The sequence below is a fragment of the Symphalangus syndactylus genome, chromosome 12, assembly GCF_028878055.3.
Source record: "Symphalangus syndactylus isolate Jambi chromosome 12, NHGRI_mSymSyn1-v2.1_pri, whole genome shotgun sequence".
In the NCBI taxonomy this organism is placed as follows: Eukaryota; Metazoa; Chordata; class Mammalia; order Primates; family Hylobatidae; genus Symphalangus; species Symphalangus syndactylus.
Window position 1 is genome coordinate 143,999,286 of NC_072441.2, and position 20,559 is coordinate 144,019,844.

General features: G+C 46.2%; 1 protein-coding gene and 1 pseudogene across 5 annotated transcripts in view; both read left to right on the plus strand.

Moving 5' to 3' along the window:
• CSMD2 (CUB and Sushi multiple domains 2) overlaps positions 1 to 14,240 on the plus strand; it is a 645,703-nt gene extending 631,463 nt beyond the window's left edge. For 4 of the 5 annotated variants that reach the window (XM_055254886.2, XM_055254889.2, XM_055254891.2 and 1 more), the window contains 7 exons: positions 1,017 to 1,082; positions 3,216 to 3,377; positions 4,828 to 4,940; positions 6,700 to 6,787; positions 8,298 to 8,436; positions 8,574 to 8,786; positions 11,679 to 14,240. In XM_055254886.2, coding sequence (XP_055110861.1) covers positions 1,017 to 1,082; positions 3,216 to 3,377; positions 4,828 to 4,940; positions 6,700 to 6,787; positions 8,298 to 8,436; positions 8,574 to 8,733 — 728 coding nt within the window. In that variant the 3' untranslated portion in view covers positions 8,734 to 8,786; positions 11,679 to 14,240. The remainder of the gene's footprint in view (positions 1 to 1,016; positions 1,083 to 3,215; positions 3,378 to 4,827; positions 4,941 to 6,699; positions 6,788 to 8,297; positions 8,437 to 8,573; positions 8,787 to 11,678) is intronic. The other variant, XM_055254887.2, reaches the window with a different exon arrangement.
• Positions 14,241 to 16,066: 1,826 nt separating this feature from the next.
• Positions 16,067 to 16,868, plus strand: LOC129468968 (proteasome subunit alpha type-3-like; annotated as a pseudogene).
• Positions 16,869 to 20,559: the final 3,691 nt, after the last annotated feature.

Genomic DNA, 20,559 nt, shown 5'->3' on the forward strand with positions numbered 1-20,559 from the left:
AGCATAGACCTGTGAGGTATGTTTCAGTTTTTTCCATGTTTCAAATGAGGAGGCAAAGACTGAGTGGTGAAGTTACTAGTCAAGGTCACGCAGTCATTCAGTGGCACTGCTGGGACCTGAACCTTGGCTGTCTGGCTCAGGCCCAAAGCTTTTGCCTTTGCTTTGCCTGTGAGGGCTTCTTGGTCTTAATCTCATCATTCCAAGGGAGGAAGGCACTCCTCTGCAACCCCCACCAGGGCTCACGGAGCTCACCGTTGATGGGTAGAAGTTCCCCAGTCATGCGAGGCATCTGGAAGGAAAGCACAGTCAAGGGCAGGACTTTTTTTTTTTTTTTTGAGACAGAGTCTCACTCTGTCGCCCAGGCTGGAGTGCAGTGGCATGATCTTGGCTCACTGCAAGCTCCGCCTCCTGGGTTCACACCATTCTCCTGCCTCAGCCTCCCCAAAGTTTTCAATGAGGGCATTCAGGGAGTCTGTGCACTTGGATGGGAAAATATACACCTTTTTTTTCTTTACTTCTTACTGAAATGTAGCATCTCCTTTAATCTGGAATGTAGACAACAACCCTTAGGAGTGTCAGCACCTGTGACTTTGTCACCAGTGGAAATTGAAAAGACTTTCATATATATTCCAGTTGCTACCGATGTCATGAATATTGTTGATGTTCCTGACTACTTCAAGATTATGGTTATTTCTTGACTCACTGCTAGATCCCGTTATTTAATGCAGTAATAAAGAATCATATATACCACTATACCCTAATGTCTTGCCTAATATTGTAAGAACTCCAACTAATAAAATGGACTTCCTTTGTAATTCTTTGTATTTTTTATTCTGAGAGGGATCCATAGCATCATTAGACCACCGAAGCAGTCCACCTCCTGGTCTAAAAAAAAAATAAGTCGAAAGCAAGATCTCAAAGAACCCATTGACCTAAGGTCAGACAGGTGGCCATTATTTTTCCAACAGAGTATGAACCAGAAGCTGAACCTGTTTTCTCCCACTCTTTTTCCCCAGCAGAGGTCCGGCCCAGTGGGAAACCCATCAACCCTGCCCGGGAGCCACCGCTCACCCAAGCCTTGAGTATGTATGGTCCAGATCATTGGCTCAAGAAACTGGTATTACTTTTTTCACACAGTTAGCCAGAAAACACGAGTTGCTGAGAGTTGCTGAGTGCCTAGAGGAAGGGCATAAAAACTATCTATAAATCTGGATGGCTTTCCCTACCCACCTCCCCAGCCCAGGCAGACTTCAGAAGAAAGTGAGCCTGAAGGAAGCAGAAACTTCATCTGGAAGAAAGAGCCAGCGCCTTCCAACTGGAAGCTCTGGAACTGTTGATTACTACAGCCCCTCCTGGCATAGGACTGGCCAGTGTGTGGTCATACAAACACATTGACCCAGGTCATGCCCAGGGAGCTTCCTGGAAATGGTTACAGTTTAAGATAGGTCTGGGCTCTTTCCAAGTATCACATCCAGAACTGAACACAGACTGCAGATGTGGCCTGACCAATGCCAAATTCTTAGAGACTATCACATCCTTCTATGAACCTTCTACTTTTATTTACCACATTAGCATGTGTATCATGCAGGACACGAGGCTAGATTTGGCATCAGAAACTCAATTTGAGTACCATTTTGGTCACTGACCAGCTGTGTCCTTGGACAAATGAGCTTCACCTCTTAAGCTTTAGTAAAATAAAGATCATAATAATTGCCAAAGAGAATGATTACAAGGATAAATGGCAATTTTAGTAGCTATCACTGATTAGGTGCTTTTACACATGCAACATCATGTAACATACAATTTATAACATCAGTCATTTAACCGATAGAATAACCCTGATAAGGTAGATGGGATGCAGGCATAGCCTATACAGGGAGAAAGTTAAGGCTTTTGCACATGATCAGACAACTGCTAAGTGACAGAGCTAAGATTAGACTCTGGGTCTGTCTGACTTCGTTTGCCCATGTTCCGATTCACCATGCTATACTGACATGTCAGCTTTCTCTCTCTTCTCCCCTCTTCTGTTTCTCCATCTTTTAAACACCTTTCCTTTTCTCCTCCCTTCTTCTCTCACTCCTTTCTAGTTCTCTCTATATATCTTTTTAAATATTTTAATTTTAATTGACAAATAATAAACTATATTTATAGGGTACAACGTGATGTTATTCTATATGTAAACATTATGGAATAAATAAATCAAGCTAATTAACATACCCATCATCTCACCTAGTTATCATTTTTTTGTGATGAGAACATTTAAAGTCTACTCTTTTGGCTGGGTGTGGTGGCTCACACCTGTAATCCCACCGCTTTGGGAGGCCGAGGTGGGCGGATCACCTGAGGTCAGGAGTTCGAGACCTGCGTGACCAACGTGGTGAAACCTCATCTCTACTAAAAATACAAAATTAGCCGGGCATGGTGGTGCATGCCTGTAATCCCAGCTACTTCGGAGGCTAAGGCAGGAGAATTGCTTGAACCCGGGAGGTGGAGGTTGCAGTGAGCCAAGATCACACTATTGCACTCCAGCCTGGGCAACAATAGCAAAACTCTATCTCAACAAAAAAACTACTCTTTCAGCAATTTTGAAATGTACAATACATTCTTATTAACTATAGTCACTATGCCATGCAGTAGATCACCAAAACTTATATCTCCAGTCTAATGGAAACTTTGTACCCTTTGACCATCTCCCCATTACCCTCCACTCTGCCCCAGCCTCTGTAAACATCATTCTACTCTCTACTCCAATGAGTTCAACTTTTTTGGATTCCATATGTAAGTGAGATCATATGATATTTGTCTTTGTGTGCCTGGCTTATTCCACTTAACATAATGTCCTCCAGTTCCTACCTGTTGCCGCAAACTAAGAATTTCCTTCTTTTTAAAAGCTGTCTAGTATTCCATAGTGTATGTATGTATACCCTTTTCTTTATTTGTTCATTCATTCACGGACACTTGGGTTGTTTCCCTATCTTGGCCATTGTGAATGATGCTGCGATGAACATGGGAGTGGATATTTATCAGTTCCCTCTATCCATCCACTCTGAGACACAAGAGGAGAAGAGGCCAGAGCATTCTACCGCCCTGCTCACATGGTAGACATTGGGGAAAGGAAACAATTCCAGTGAGTGGGCTGGGATCAGTCATCAGGTCACCCCAGTTCTGGCAGCACACACAAAGTCCCTCTCACATCTATTTCTCAATTCCTCTAGTTCCTGGGGATGTTTTTGCCAAGAATTCCCTGTGGAAAGGAGCCTATGAATACCAGGGGAAGAAGCAGCCAGCCATGCTCAGAGTGACTGGCTTCCAAGTTGCCAACAACAAGGTCAATGCCACCATGATTGACCACAGTGATGTGGAGCTGCACTTGGCTGGTAAGGAGCAGGACCCTCTATGGAAGCCGGGAGGATGGATGGGCACACACCCTTGGCAAGGATGAGCCTAATGGCATTGCATCATACTGTCATGCAAGGCTCAGACTTGTCTGTTGGTCAGGGAAGAGGAAGTGTCTATTCATCTTTACATGATAAAGCACCATGGACCAAAGGGAAACATTTAAATGGCAAATATTAATAACTTGAATATATAAAGAACTCTTATAAGCAAAAAGAAAAGACTGATATCCCTAAACTGAACCAAAAATAGGGGCAGAGACTTCCCAGGATCCAAAGTACAATCAGTCAATAAACAAAAGAAAAAATATTTTTCAGCAATCATCAAAAAAAAAGTAAGCTCAAAATGTCATTTTCCACGTACACCATCAACTCAGAGTGTTTTTAAACGATAACCCTTAGTGCAGGTCAGGTTCAGCCATGAAGGCCAAATTCGAAAATGGTACCATCCTGGGAAAAAATTGGCGATTTGTATCAAGATCCTTGAAAATGATTGGACCCATTAATTACATTTCTAACAATTTTTATCATAAGAAGATATGGAGGGAGTCAAACATTTATGAATAAAGGCTGTTTCCATTACAAGGCCATTTGTAGTATATAAAAGCTGGAACTAGAAAATTTCCCTAAAATAGAGAAATGGGCATTTTAATGATAGTATATCTACTAGATGAAATATTATGCCAGTGTTGAGGGAAATGCATTCATTATAATGTATTTAAAATATGACTCCAGTGTTTTAAAGGAAAACATTACATTCATAAGAAGGAAAACTGGAATTATTTACAGTAACGTGGTTATTCCTTAGTAAGATCAGGAGAGATCATTTTTTCTTCATGCATCTCAGCATTTTCTAAAATTTTCCCAATTTTCAATCTTTCTATAATCAGAAGAAGTACCTTAGAAAATAAGTGTTTATTGAATAGATGGATAGATAAGCAAATGTGAGTGAATGAACATATTAACGCACAACCCCACATACAATCGTATCTACACATTCATACGTGCACACGCCTACGCAACTGCAGGATGACATTTGCTCATTTCACACACGATAATAGACATGTTCACATGCTCGCATGCCCAGGCCCTCATGAACTATTGCACCCATTGAACTATCTATGCATTAGTGGACAGATTAAAAGACAAAATCGTATTCTCACACATGCCTGTGTCAATAGGATCACAACCTCAACCTGGTAATCCAATTATTAACATACATATGCATATATTAATCTTGCATATAACCACGTTCAGCCTACACAAACCCACACTCAACACTACACTTACGACTTAAAGGGATGTGGGGAATGTTTATATCAACATCTACACATGAAATTCCATCCAGAAACTTACACCCACAAACACACAAATTTGAGTTTTGAAATTTTCCCAGATCTTTCATGTGTAATCCCTGAACTTTATTTCCCAGGAACTTACAAGAAAGAAGATTTTCATCTCCTACTGCAGGTGTACCAGATTACAGGGCCTGTGGAGATCTTTGTGAATAAGTTCAAAGATGATCACTGGGCTTTAGATGGCCACGTAAGTTCAGCAAACTCACCTCCTCCCCTGATTCCCAGATCACTGGCAGGGAAGAGGAGGACAAAAGGGTGTGCAAACTCCTAGGATCAATCTGGAAACTTGGGAGGACGTTTTCTGTGGGGCCCTGTCTAGGAGCAGCAAGAGGGTCCTCATCTGCTAATGAAATAGACAAAGGAAAAGATTTTAAAAGACAGAAGACCCAGAGTCCAGAGGTTCACCACATTCAGGAGAGTTGGAGTAAGTTCTGTTGTTTGAACAGAAAGCAAGGGACGGAGGTTGGGGGGCAGGGGGATTTCAGACTAGTTGAAGGTATTGATGTGATGGGTGGGAGCTGGAAGAAGGCAGTGAGTCTGACATGACTACATTGAACTTCTGCTCACACTCGAGGATGCAGATTGTGAGTGATTTAGCACAACTTGAGAGACCAGGACATGGCAGAGGGATAGGACTTTCTTGCATTCCCTTGTGGAAAAGACATTCTATTCTAGGGCTTTCTTGAGGTGGAAGCTGGGTCTCCAGTGACATTTCTCCGGCCATACCTTCCTCTTTCACACATAGTGGAGTTGAGCACAGCATCCCCTACCACGTCCTCCACGTCTCTGTGTTGGATTGCTGGGGCTGGAAGAGAAAGGATAGAATGAAGCGAGAGGTCATGGTAGACCAGAGTAGCAGACAGCTAGGGAGTCACAGTGCATTCTCATGGACAGGACCAGCTGGCGGAGGACTGTGGCACAGTTGACTTTGCTTTATAAACACATCAGGAGAACCAAGTGGCTTCTCCAGGGGCTGGCACATACAGGTAGTTCCTTGATAGGCCCAAGGGTATCTGTAGGTCCCCTTCATAATCCAAGTATGGGCCAGCTTCAATCATCGTGGCCCAAAAGCTGTGCAGGAACAATAGACTCCACCATCCAGGAGGGTCAAAGTTGGGACATGGAGCTAGCAGTGCAAGCCAGGGGAAGATGAGGATGGGGATCCAGAGGGCCAGGAACAACTGGAGCTACTGCCTAGGACGCCAGACAAGCGTGGAGCCTTTCGATACCAGCGAGGTGTGTTTGGGGGGACAGCTGGGGATGGCAGACAGAGGCTGCTCCCAGTCATGGAGCATAGGTTGGGAGTGCCCAGGAGCACAGACATCCTCACAGCATGCCCTCAGCTGCTGCGGCCCCAGACTGCACATTTGGGGGTCTGCATCCGTCACATGAGCATCAGTGGCAGGAGTTATGTCCCCAGCTACGCCCCCTAAAAAATTAATAGCTCTTAGAACTGTGACGGACTCTCCAATACCTTTAATCTGCAAGAGACATTTTCACCATGGTTCTGTGTGTTCCATAATGCACCAAAAGGTGGTTTTTCATCGCAGTAATAACAGCTACCACGCATCTAAGGCCTATAAATTAAGTGTTCTGAAGAGTTTCATCTTTATTAACTCAATGCTTACAGCCACTGTATGACATAGGTACTGTTACTATTCTCATTTTGCACATGAGAAACTGAGGCACAGACAGATTAAGTGATTTGACCAGTAGAAAATAAAATCTTCCTCCTACCTCATACATGTAGCTGGTGCCCCTGCCCCACCCTGGGCTCCCCGGTCACACCAGCCCTTGCCTGGGTGTGGGCAGAGAACAAACCCTGTGTGTCGGAGCAGCATGTCAGTGGGTGACTCTGACCTGCTGGGCAGCGTGTACGATGAGAGAGGCGTTCTAGATCCTTCCAGCAGCCTCCCACCTGCTCTCTCTGCTCCCCACCATCACAGGTCTCATCAGAGTCCTCTGGAGGCACCTTCATCTACCAAGGCTCCGTCAAGGGCCAAGGCTTTGGGCAGTTCGGCTTTCAAAGACTGGGTAACTAGTGCTTGTCCCCCAGAAGTGTGGGCCCGGGTGGGTGGGAGAGAAACCGTGTGTGCCGTGGTCAGGTAGAGGACTGGGGAAGTTGAACAGTCTGAGGCGGGGGTGCTTTGGCCTCTTTGGGATCAGGGACGCCTTTTGAGATTCTGACAAAAGCCATGGAATATCGCTCCAAAAGCAAACACATGTGCCTAACCCACTCAACCTTCGACAAAGTTGCCTGCTCAGACCTGGAGAGGAGAGCCCCCAACTCCAGGGACATTGGCCCTTAGATACAGCCCTCAGCCACACCCTCCAGCCAGCCCTGGGTGTCACCCCTGCCTCAACGAACAACGACACTGTGGAGTGTCTTAGAGCTCTCAGGGTGCCTTGACCGTGATGTCGTTTCTGCCCTAGCCCAGCCCTAGAAGACTGGTTTTGTGCCCATTTTACAGATGAGAAAACTGAGCGTCAAGGCCACTTCCCTCCCTGGTCCTTCCCTGGCCTCTACCTAGCATGCTTCCTGTCATCCATGCAAACATGCACACCTTGGAGCCTGGTCCTGGCCCAGAGCCTCGGGGTGCCCAGCCTCAGACTCTGATGGGGGGAGGGTCTGGTTTCTCAGAAGCAGGGGAGGGGGAAACAGGAGGCAGCCTCGGGTGTGTGAGAGCCTCTCTGTACCCCAGGCACTGACACCTCCCGTCGCCAGGGCCCTTGCCTGCCAAGGCGGTCCACTGCACGTCCTCTGGCTCCGAGCTCCTGAAAGCTTCTCTGGACTGAGCCACGGTCTGCCCCCACCTTTCCCACCCACACTGCTCCTCCCCCGGAGTTGCCCCAGCTCTGCCCTCATGAGCTGCATGGACTGAGACCACTGTCTCCCACATAGCACCTTTCACCTACTCCAAGACAGCCAGGCACACTGCAAAGGCCTTAGAAAATCACAGTTTTTGTTCTTGGCTCCACAGCAGACATCCTGTCCCCTCTTAGAGCCCCAGCCCCTCAGTTAGCAGGGTAGCTACGGGGGCCACAGTGTCTACTTGTGTTCTTCTGAGCCTTCCCAGTCTGCAGGGGGAGGGCAAGGAAGGAGAAGAGGCAGCCTTCCAGAAGGAGGTGCTTCGGCTTCAACCAGAACAGTTTCGCCTTCATCTGTCTTACATTTTGGTATCCCTGTAAGGTTTCATCTGATAAAAGGCTGCTACAGCCAAAAGAACTTTAGAGGTTGCTAAAGGGCTGCACCCTTGTAAGAGTTTCTGTTGAGCCACGGTTTCAGGCTCCTCTGCGGATGGTCCTCTGGGTGCCATCTGAGCGGCACAAGGCAGATGCATGCAGGACCCTGCCCCCGAGGACTGAGTGCACACATAGAGGCAGGCAGGCAGCCCTGGGCACACCTGCCTCCCGTGCTGAGCAGGAGTGAGGAGCACCCTGAGTGGCAGCCCTGCTTCCCAAGAGTGTGTCGTCGGGGAGGGTAGCCAACAGAGCCTCAAACTGTGTCTCTGTGACTTGACTTTTCTGCTTTGGGACTTTACAGACCTCAGGCTGCTGGAGTCAGACCCCGAGTCCATTGGCCGCCACTTTGCTTCCAACAGCAGCTCGGTGGCAGCCGCCATCCTGGTGCCTTTCATCGCCCTCATCATTGCGGGCTTCGTGCTCTATCTCTACAAGCACAGGTACCGTGCGGGAAGGAGGCAGGGCGGGCATCGGGCGGGTCCTCCCTCTGTCCCTCCAGCGCCCCCTGCGCCAGACCTCTAAGCCTCTCTCTGTGTCGCTCTTTTCATGCCACGGTCACTTCCTCTTTTATCGCCAGGAGAAGACCCAAAGTTCCTTTCAACGGCTACGCTGGCCACGAGAACACCAATGTTCGGGCCACGTTTGAGAACCCGATGTACGACCGCAACATCCAGCCCACAGACATCATGGCGAGCGAGGCCGAGTTCACAGTGAGCACAGTGTGCACAGCGGTATAGCCACCTGGCCTGGCTGCCACCACCGCCACCGAGAGCCCCGCCTCCAGCAGCAGGTGAGCAGGGGCGTGGGAGGAAGACAGGCCGTGACAAGCACAGACAGGGACCTGTGGGTGCCAGGGGCTCCACCCAACGGAGTCGCACACGCCACACAGACACACCCAGTAAGAGGAGAGCCGTGCACTGAGCATCATTGTGTATCAGGCACTGAACCAGGCCCTTTGTGGATCTAATATATTGAATCCCTGCACCCCCTGTGAGGTAGAAGCTACTGGGAGCTCCATTACAGATGAGAAAACTGAGCTGCATACAAATTAACTTGAGCAAGGTCGCACAGCTCAGAAGGGGTGGGGTCGAAATCCAATCCCAGGCTGACTGGCTCCAGAAACTGTGCTCCACACCCCTGGGCTTGGCAGAACGTCGGCATGTATTAGTCTTTCTCTCTAGAGAAACAGAACCAACTGTTTATATACGTCCTCTGGGTCGAAGTCAAGCCCTGGAGCTCTGTAGAGCTATACAGAGATGCACATGTATCTGTGTATATAGGTATATTGTGTATATATATATATATACACATTCATACACTATAAACGCAATACATATACCCCTATATCAAGATATATCCATACCTATCCATCTATATATAGATATGCATCTCTGTAGAGCTATATATAAATGTTATATAGAGATAGAAATATAAATAATATATATTTAGAGAGAGAGACTCATCTAGGGAATTGGCTGGCAAGGTGGAAATCTACAGGGCAGGCCAGCAGGCTAGAAATTCCAGCAGGAGTTGATGCTGTCATCTTGAGTCCGAAAGCAGTCAGAGACGGAATTCCTTCCTCTCCGGAGCACCTCAGTCTTTTTCTTAAGGCCTTCAGCTGATTGAACGAGGCCCACACACATTATGGAGACTCAAAATCTACTGATTTCAAAGTTAATTTTACCTGAAAAGATACCTTCACAGCAAAATCCAGATTGGTGTTTGACCCATCAAATGAGCACCATGGCCTAGGCAGGTTTACTTACAAAATTCCCCATCACGTTGGGCACAACAGAGGGGAGGAGCCCCCCAAGATATGGACAGAGGGGCAGACACACCCGCATGTGTACACGGTCATGCACACACACACACATATGCACACACGCACACAGGGATGCATCTGACAGGCCCACTGGGAAGGAACTGATGAATCTAAAAGGCACTGCCTCTTCCTCACTGTGTCCTCCTTCGATGACACCCTCACCTCTGGGACCTGGGACCCTTCAGGAGTTGCCCCAACATGATGTCCAAGCTGCACCCCCCTGAGAACTGTCTTCTCCCACACATCCTGCTTTCTGGGGATAGGCAGGTGCCCCCTCTCAGGTCCTGTGCTGAAGGACTCTGGGGAGAAGAGTCACAGAGCCAGCCAGGTAGGATTCCCAGTGAGGGCAGTGGAAAATCCGCCAAGTGGGCCACCAGCCAAACCCAGGGCTAGTGTCACGCTCCCTTCCCACGCTCCTGTGCATGGCAGCTCACGTGGCGGATATTCCCAGCCACACACAAATGGCAGTGCAGCGAGGAAACAGGCTTTTATGAGGGGGCCTGTGAAGGCCACCAACGGGGATGGTGGGGACAGTTCCTGCCGAGGGGGTTACAAGAGCAGCCAATGTCGTTATCACTGCCCAGCCCCTGACGTGCGTCACTCCCTTTCCGCCTCACAACTGCTGGAGGATTTCACAGTTTCAGCCTGAGTCCCAGATGGTGAGCGAGTCAGGGATGCAGCAGATGCAGCTCCTGAATACAAACAATTTATGGAAAGAGCTTTTCCCCGTCTTTTTACATCTCTCCAAAACAAACATTTAAATAAGGGATCCCCCTTATTCCAGTGGGATTGTTTTAGCATGCCAAAATTACTCCTCAAGTTTCATCTGTATGCCCAATCTTTACTTTTTCCTTCTCAGAACTCTTATCAATAGAAGGCAAAAGAGAAAAAGAAAAATCCCCTCTAATGATGTGAATCGGGGCTTGGAGATGATCAGTGATGAATCTGATTCACTGCATGAATTATTGAACAGTGTAAGAAATAAACAAGAATGCCGCTGACCTCCACACACTCACTCTTGCTCCACACCTGAGTTCTGCTGGGTTCCAGGTGCTGGTGTGTGCCATGCTGTCACCTCCGGGTCGGCTGGGGTTGGTGGCTCCACATCTGGCCAGCCCTCAGCATTGGTCCCTTGCCAGCAGGCTCTGAACCCTCTGCCTAGCCCACAAGTCCCCAGCAGGGCCCCTCTGACCACTTCTGCCCACAGCCGGAGCACAAAGAAAGCAAGAGCCACCCTGAACAGACACACACACACTGCAAATGAGTGACTGGATGGTAATTTTTTTTTAAATAATGCCAAGGAGAAAAGCTGAAATTAAAATAAACACCCTACTAGGGAAGTAGCGAGGCCTGTGCAGTCAGCGGGTAACAGGGCGGGGGAACAGGGCTGTGTGATGATGTTTGCCGACCCTTCCTCCATTAAAAAAAGTATTAAAAATGAGATTTCACAACTGTGTCACTACAGAAATGAATATAATCCTGGATTCTTTGTTACAGATCCATTATTATCCTAGTCATTTTTTTTCATCTGATTTTGAAAGAAACTAAAATTAGAATGTTTTCCTGGGTTCCTAAAAGTACGGTGGCCCCCAAGCACTGGGCCTCCAGGTCTAATGGCGAAGTTGGCCCTGCAAGGGAAAAAGACAGAAAAATACATGTTCTGCTGCACGTATTCCCTACCTACCCCCATCCCCAACCTGGGAAGATTAAAAATCAAAGTGCAAATTGAGGCGATTCATCTCTTTCCCGCTCGTGCCTTCTTTTCTTTGCTGCTTTGCTTTTCCTCCTCTGCTCCCAGCCCCTCCCCTCCCACTGCCTCTTTTTTCTTTGCAAACTCAGGTGTGATCTGTTTGTTCCCAGTTCCCCAGGGGGCAGGAAGTAGGCTCCCCTGAGCACAGTGCCCGGTGCCCATCTTCGTTCGTCTCTCTGCCTGTGTCTGCTACTGCTGGGACTCAGGCCCTCGCCCTGCCACCATCTATGCCAGTCACCCTGGAGAGGACTCCCGCCGTGTCCTGAAACGGCAGAAAAGGAAGAGGGGCTGCAGACGGAGGAAGAAAGTTTATGGATTTAAAATAGCAAAGCAACTTGTGGATCTGTGCGTGTATGTGTGTGTGTGTGTGTATGGGCCTGATCACACACAAACACACACCTCTCCTTCATTCACGTCCTACGGAAGAGACCATAAAGGCTTCAAACTAGAAGTGCCCATGAAGGATGTTTCATGCCCTGTTCCCCACACACAGAGAAGAGATGAAGAGGGGGAGGTACGGTCAGCTTTCAAAACAATATGCCCCCCGCCCATCCCATGTGTGAGGACACGGTGACTCGGTGACTGTAACAGTAGGACACATCCCATCGTGTGGTCAGCGTGCAGAAACCCGGTCAGCGTGCAGAAACCAGCTGTCTGCTGATGAATGGCCCCATCTGCACAGCGGCAGCAAGGATTACCCCCAAGAGCAGGAAAAAAGTCTTCGGAAATAGATTGAAAATCAGTTTCTTTATTTTTTCAAACACTATTTTATTGTGGATTAAAAAGTCGTCTGGGTCCTGGGAAGCACTGGGAAAGAAGGGAGAGCCGGGGAGGGTAGGGCAGGAGTCTGGCCGGGAGCCCAAGGTCGAGTCTGGCTGTCAACTGACAAAGAGAAGAGAAGACAAGTCTGTGGTCCAGACAGGATGCCAAGTCTGGAGGCAGCAGCAGGGTCCTTGAGAGAACAGGGGAGCAAGCCTGCCCCGGTACCCAAAAAACAATGGCTATCATGTACTGGCGTTATTCTCTGTGCCTGACACTTTACCTGTAATATTTCTAGTCTGCACAATGACACCAAAACGTAGGATTTGTTATTCCCCTTTGACAGATGAGAAAACAGAAGCCTGGAAAGGTAAAGACAGAGTTAGGAAGTGTGGAGTCAGAATGCAAACCCAGATCAGTCTGCCCCAAAGTCCACAACACCAGCTGCCAGAAACCCTGTTCTAGAAGGGGCAGCTACGAAGGGAGGGAGCCGATGAATCTCTACAGTAGCACTGTGGCCGGGTCTGGAAAGCCAGGCAAGACACCTGTGTGTCCTATCTGGGCTCTGCTGTCTCCGCGTAGGCAGCCTCGGGGCAAGGATTCAACTCCCCAGGCCTCCTGCGGTTGGTGCTGACTCCTTGGCTCCCAGCAGCCGCTGACCGTAGCCAGCAAAAGACCTGGCAGGTCCTGAATCAAAACAACGGAGTGGCTGAAAGTCACACTCTCTCCAGCTCCTTGCAAGTGGGTTTGATTTATTTTGACAGCGATATTATGCTTGGGTCATTCATGAATTCCGTGAGCATTGTTGGGAAGTTCACGAGTTTAGGAATCAAAGTACAGCATTTAGGGCCACTTTCTCTGTCCTCGGGAAGGCCCCCACAAGCTTAAGCCCCTGTACACGTGTGACATGCTGGCCTCAGAGATTCATGTCCCATATTGAAATAACAAATAGAAACGTGCGGGAGCAGAGAGACAGCGACACCTGGTCCTTCAGCAGATTCTAGATTGGAACAATTAGAAGATCTGACTGATGTTAAGAGTGGCCGGAGTAAAGTGAGAGGCGTCCATTTCCAGCAGACACAATGGAGGCTGACAGAGGCGGGAGCCTACCCCTGGCCACACCACCTCTGGGACACGGCACCCCTGGGCCTGGAGGGAGAGGGCCATTCCAAACACACTCACACTCTCATCTCTTTCCTTGGCTGGAAACAAGTGCAGGAAGCTCCCCTCCCAATTTCTTATGCTCCCTTCCCCCTTACACTCCTCTCCTTCGACTGCACCCTTCCCCCTTCTTATGCCCCTCTCAGACCACCCAGTGGACGCCTATTCCTGCCCCCCACCCCTCCCCTGCGTCTCCTTGTAAAGTTCCTTGAGATGCTCGAGGGGCACCTGCTGGTGGGGCATCCAGCACTCTGCTGGGCATCACCCTCTGCAGCCCTGGCATTTCTCTCCACCTCCAGAGGCTTGGAAGGGAACAGGGCAGATGAGCCCCTTCACCCACCATCTACGCCATATACCCATCACCATCCCATGAGGAAAAAAAAAGTAAAACAAAAACAAAAAAAATCTTTTGTACAGAGATATATTTTTATTATACAAAGTTTGTACAGTACCAAAAAAGAAAAAAAAAAGGTGTAAATTTTTTTTCATTATTGTAGGTAAACGGTAGTGGAAGCCTTTTTTGTAAATGTAATAAAATGTATAAATATGGTTTTCAGAAAACGTCAAGTGCTGTAAATATGTAATCTACACACCTTCTTGGCTTGTCTGCAGTATATACATTTAATTTATCTGTTTCTGTATATGAGGCTTCCCCCTGGGGTCCCGCATTATGGTACTTTCCTGAATTTGAAAGCAATTTTAAATTTTTTGAATTCAAATAAAATATAAATTTTTGCATTGGTTTTCTTACATTTTTATGGCCTCTTTCATGACTGGGGCGAGTGTTTGTTGGGAAAGGGAATGAAAGACATATTTTCCCCTAAAATCCAAGGGTAGAAATATGGGACTCCGTTTCTTAACTACATTGTGTTATCACTGCTACATGTTGGAAACTCCGAGCAAAAACGATAGTGCATACCCCACATAAAAATGTGAACTCAACATGGATCGAAGACCTAAACATAAGACCTAAAATTATAAAATGCTTACAAGAAAACATAGGTGGGGCTGGGCGCGGTGGCTCACGCCTGTAATCCCAGCATTTTGGGAGGCCGAGGCGGGCGGATCACGAGGTCAGGAGATCGAGACCATCCTGGCTAACACGGTGAAACCCCGTCTCTACTAAAAATACAAAAAATTAGCCAGGCGAGATGGCGGGCGCCTGTAGTCCCAGCTACCTGGGAGGCTGAGGCAGGAGAATGGCATGAACCCCGGTGGGGCAGAGCCTGCAGTGAGCCGAGATCGCGCCACTGCACTCCAGCCTGGGTGACAGAGCGACTCCATCTCAAAAAAAAAAAAAAAAAAAAAAGAAAACATAGGTGGAAAGCTTCATGACATTCGATTTGGCAGTGATCTCCTGCATATGACATCAAACGTATAGGCAACAAAAGAAAAAACAGATAAACTGGACTACATCAAAATTCACAACTTCTGTGTATCAGAAGATACAATCAACAGAGTGAAAAGGCAAGCTATAGAATGGGAGAAAATATTGCACATCATATATCTGATAAGGGGTTAATATTGAGAATCTACAAAGAACTCTTATGAAAGACTTGAACAGTCATCTCTCCAAAGAAAATATACAAATGGCCAACAAGCACATGAAAAAATGCTCAGAATTACTAATCATTAGGGAAATAATCAAAGCCACAATGAGATGCCACCTCACACCCATTAGAATGGCTACTATCAAAAAATAAAAAGTGTTGGTGAGGATGTGGAGAAATTGGAACCCTTGTGCCCCATTGGTGGGAATGTAAAATGGTGCAGTCACTATGGAAAACAGTATGGTGATTTCTCAAAACATCAGAAATAGAATTACCATATTGTCTAGCAGTTCCACTTCTGATTATATACCCAAAAGAGTTGAAAGCAGGGTCACAAAAAGATATGTTCATAGCAGCATTTATTAACAAATGCCAAAAAGTAGAAGGAACCCAAATGTCCATCAACAGATGAATGGATAAACAAAATGTGGTACATATGTACAATGGAATATTATTCAGCCTTAAAAAAGAAGGAAACTCGGCCGGGTGCGGTGGCTCACGCTTGTAATCCCAGCACTTTGGGAGGCCGAGGCGGGCGGATCACGAGGTCAGGAGATCGAGACCACGGTGAAACCCCGTCTCTACTAAAAATACAAAAAGTTAGCCGGGCGTGGTGGCGGGCGCCTGTAGTGCCAGCTACTCGGAGAGGCTGAGGCAGGAGAATGGCGTGAACCCGGGAGGCGGAGCTTGCAGTGAGCCGAGATTGCGCCACCGCACTCCAGCCTGGGCGACAGAGCGAGACTCTGTCTCAAAAAAAAAAAAAAAAAAAAAAAAAAAGAAGGAAACTCTGACCCATACTGCAACATGGATGAAACTTGAGGATGTTATGCTAAGTGAAATAAGCCAGTCACACACACACACACACACACACACACACACAAAAAACCAGATACTGTGTGATTCTATTTATACAAGCTACCTCGAGTCATCGAATTCATACAGAAAGTACAATGGTGGTTGCCAGGGACTAGGGGGAGGAAGGGATGGGGAGTTACTGTTTAATTAGTATAAAGTTTCAGTTTTATAAGATGAAAAGTTTCTGGAGGCCTGGAAGCCCTACGCGTTCTACTGGTTTTAAAACAAAGAGCTCAGCTGACACCAGGTACGACTTGTCAGCCTCTACATTCTCTCCCGATGGAAGAGTGTTTTGAGTTGAATATGCTATGAAGGCTGTGGAAAATAGTAGTACAGCCACTGGATTCAGATGCAAAGATGGTGGTGGCTTTGGGGTAGAAAAGGGAGTCTTCCTAAACTTTATGAAGAAGGCTCCAACAAAAGACTTTTTAATATTGATTGGCATGTTGGAATGGTGGTAGCAGGTTTGTTGACAGATGCCCCTTCTTTGGCAGATGTAACAAGACAAGAAGCTTCCAACTTTAGATCTAGCTTTGGCTAAATACCATTCCACAAAAACATCTTGCAGACACAGTTGCCATGCATATACACTCCGCAGTGCTGTTAGACCTTTTGGCTGCAGTTTTACAGTAAGGTCTTACAGCGTGAACGACAGGGCACAATTCTGCAAGATGTTTCATATGGTTATTGGGGCTGTACCCTTGGCAAGGCCAGGGACGCTGCAAAGATAAAAAATAGAAAAGCTTCAGGTGAAAAAAATGACCTGCCATGTTATTGTTAAGAAGTTGCAAAAATATTTACATAGTATATGATGAAGTTAAGAATAAATCTTTTAAATTAGAACTCAGCAGGGTTGGTGAATTAACTAAAGGAAGAAGACATGAAATTATTCCAAAAGATATAAGGGAAGAAGAAGAGAAACATGCCAAGGAATCTTTGAAGGAAGAAGATGAATCAAATGATGACAATATATAACATTTGCTCCAGCATCTATTTCAAATTTCTGCTACAGTCCCAGGTAACATTTAGCCCCCCTGTGGATTCTACACACTCACTAACCAATTTTCATTAGATGTTTGTATTGTGAAAAGGGAGAAAAAAGTTCTGGAGATTGCACAATTATGTGAATATACTTAATGTACTTGATGCCACTTGACAATGGTTAAGATGATCAATTTTATGTTATATATATTTTACCACAATAAATTTTTTTTAATTTATAGTGGAGGCCACATCAGCTCAGACCAAGAACCTGGGGACAAAGAAGTTGCTCCCCTCAAGGTTGGTGTTTGGCTTGGACCGAGGAGCTCAGGATCTGAGGACCGCCATCTAAGGGCAGGTGGGCTTAGGCAGTAGAAACTCCATAGCAGAGAAAGGTCAAATGGAGGAGGGTCATGCTGGCAAGGCAGTCATGAGAGGAGTGGTGAGGAAGAGGAGAGAACTAGCAAGAGCTAGGAGCCTGTCCTTTCTTAAATGCACTATGCATTTGTTAGCAGTCATCATTTGAGGTGGAAAATTCATCCAGACTACCTTCAGTTTTCTGACTCCCACTACCCTTCACTTTTGCACTGTACCTTGGCTCCAACTGCCCCCCTTGTCACCTCAATAACCTGATTTAGACCAATATTCCCAGTTTCTTGTTTTTGGTTTTTTTTGAGACACAGTCTCTCTCTGTCACCCAGGCTAGAGTGCAGTGGCACAATCTCGGCCCACTGCAGCCTCCGCCTCCCGGGTTCAAGCGATTCTCCTGCCTCAGCCACCAGAGTAGCTGGGATTACAGGCACACGCCACCATGCCTGGCTAATTTTTGTATTTTTTTGTAGAGACGGGGTTTCACCATGTTGGCCAGGCTGGTCTTGAACTCCTAACCTTAGGTGATCCGCCCGCCTCAGCCTCCCAAAGTGCTGGGATTACAGGCGTGAGCCACCGTGCCTGGCCCCCAGTTTTAATAAAGGCATTCCATCTTGGACATGCTGCCTGGTATTTCTCTCCTGGCCACAGGGAATTAGCAGGGTGGGTGCAGCCCTCCCACTGGAACCTCAGGTAGCTTGGCAGGGATTCAGGGTCAGGAATTGAACTGTTGTCCAACACAAGCTCCTGTTGGACTGGGAATCAAGAGAGCAAGGGAGCAAATATTAAGTCTAAGTTCAGAATACAAGTTCATACCAGCATGCAAATATGCAAACACTTTATAAGAAAATAGCAGATGGGCTGGGCACAGTGGCTCATGCCTGTAATCCCAGCACTTTGGGAGGCCAAGGCTGGCGGATCACTTGAGGCCAGGAGTTCGAGACCATCCTGGCCAACATAGCAAAAACTCTGTCCCTACTAAAAATAAAGGAGAAAAAAGAAAGGAAGAAAAGAGCAGACAATTGCTGGACACCACATAGAGTGGGGAAAGACTTCCAAACATCAGGCCAGGACAAGTTTTCATAAGCCGAAGGGCATAGATAGAGGGGGCAAGCCCAAACTACAATGCCTGTGAGACAAGCTGCACCCCCCAAGATCTACCTATACCAGGAGAACAGAGTATCCCTGAACTAAGAGATCAAATAAACACTAACACCACTCCATTCCCTCACTCCAGTAGAAGCACCTGTTATTGCTGGTCTAGGAAAATCCTACACATTTATTTTCTCATGGACAAAAAAGGTTCATGGACATATCTTCAAAGTTTCTATAAGAATAAAACAGAAAATGAGTAGTAAAGACATTGTAACTTGGGTATATATCTAAGCGTGGGAAAGAGAAAAAAAGCAAAGAAAAGAAAACATTGGAACTAATTAGAATACTCCCCTAAAAAATACAGGAAAGGAAAACTTTTTTTTTTCAACTGGGTAATTTATTATTTATTTATTTTTTTTTTATTATACTTTAGGTTTTAGGGTACATGTGCACAATGTGCAGGTTTGTTACATATGTATCCATGTGCCATGTTGTTTTGCTGCACCCATTAACTCGTCATTTAGCATTAGGTATATCTCCTAATGCTGTCCCTCCCCCCTCCCCCCACCCCACAACAGTCCCTGGAGTGTGATGTTCCCCTTCCTGTGCCCATGAGTTCTCATTGTTCAATTCCCACCTGTGAGTGAGAACATGCGGTGTTTGGTTTTTTGTCCTTGCGATAGTTTACTGAGAATGATGTTTTCCAGTTTCATCCATGTCCCTACAAAGGACATGAACTCATCATTTTTTATGGCTGTATAGTATTCCATGGTGTATATGTGCCACATTTTCTTAATCCAGTCTATCGTTGTTGGACATTTGGGTTGGTTCCAACGCTTTGCTATTGTGAATAGTGCCACAATGAACATACGTGTGCATGTGTCTTTATAGCAGCATGTTTTAAAATCCTTTGGGTATATACCCAGTAATGGGATGGCTGGGTCAAATGGTATTCCTAGTTCTAGATCCCTGAGGAATCGCCACACTGACTTCCACAATGGTTGAACTAGTTTACAGTCCCACCAACAGGGTAAAAGTGTTCCTATTTCTCCACATCCTCTCCAGCACCTGTTGTTTCCTGACTTTTTAATGATGGCCATTCGAACTGGTGTGAGATGGTATCTCATTGTGGTTTTGATTTGCATTTCTCTGATGGCCAGTGATGATGAGCATTTTTTCATGTGTTTTTTGGCTACATAAATGTCTTCTTTTGAGAAGTGTCTGTTCATGTCCTTCGCCCACTTTTTGATGGGGTTGTTTGTTTTTTTCTTGTAAATTTGTTTGAGTTCATTGTAGATTCTGGATATTAGCCCTTTGTCAGATGAGTAGGTTGCAAAAATTTTCTCCCATTCTGTAGGTTGCCTGTTCACTCTGATGGTAGTTTCTTTTGCTGTGCAGAAGCTCTTTAGTTTAATGAGATCCCATTTGTCAATTTTGGCTTTTGTTGCCATTGCTTTTGGTGTTTTAGACATGAAGTCCTTGCCCACGCCTATGTCCTGAATGGTATTGCCTAGGTTTTCTTGTAGGATTTTAATGGTTTTAGGTCTAACATGTAAGTCTTTAATCCATCTTGAATTAATTTTTGTATAAGGTGTAAGGAAGGGATCCAGTTTCAGCTTTCTACATATGGCTAGCCAGTTTTCCCAGCACCATTTATTAAATAGGGAATCCTGTCCCCATTTCTTGTTTTTGTCAGGTTTGTCAAAGATCAGATAGTTGTAGATATGCGGCATTATTTCTGAGGGCTCTGTTCTGTTCCATTGATCTATGTCTCTGTTGTGGTACCAGTACCATGCTGTTTTGGTTACTGTAGCCTTGTAGTATTGTTTGAAGTCAGGTAGCATGATGCCTCCAGCTTTGTTCTTTTGGCTTAGGATTGACTTGGCGATGCAGGCTCTTTTTTAGTTCCATATGAACTTTAAAGTAGTTTTTTCCAGTTCTGTGAAGAAAGTCATTGGTAGCTTGATGGGGATGGCATTGAATCTATAAACTACCTTGGGCAGTATGGCCATTTTCACGATATTGATTCTTCCAACCCATGAGCATGGAAGGTTCTTCCATTTGTTTGTATCCTCTTTTATTTCATTGAGCAGTGGTTTGTAGTTCTCCTTGAAGAGGTCCTTCACATCCCTTGTAAGTTGGATTCCTAGGTATTTTATTCTCTTTGAAGCAATTGTGAATGGGAGTTCACTCATGATTTGGCTCTCTGTCTGTGATTGGT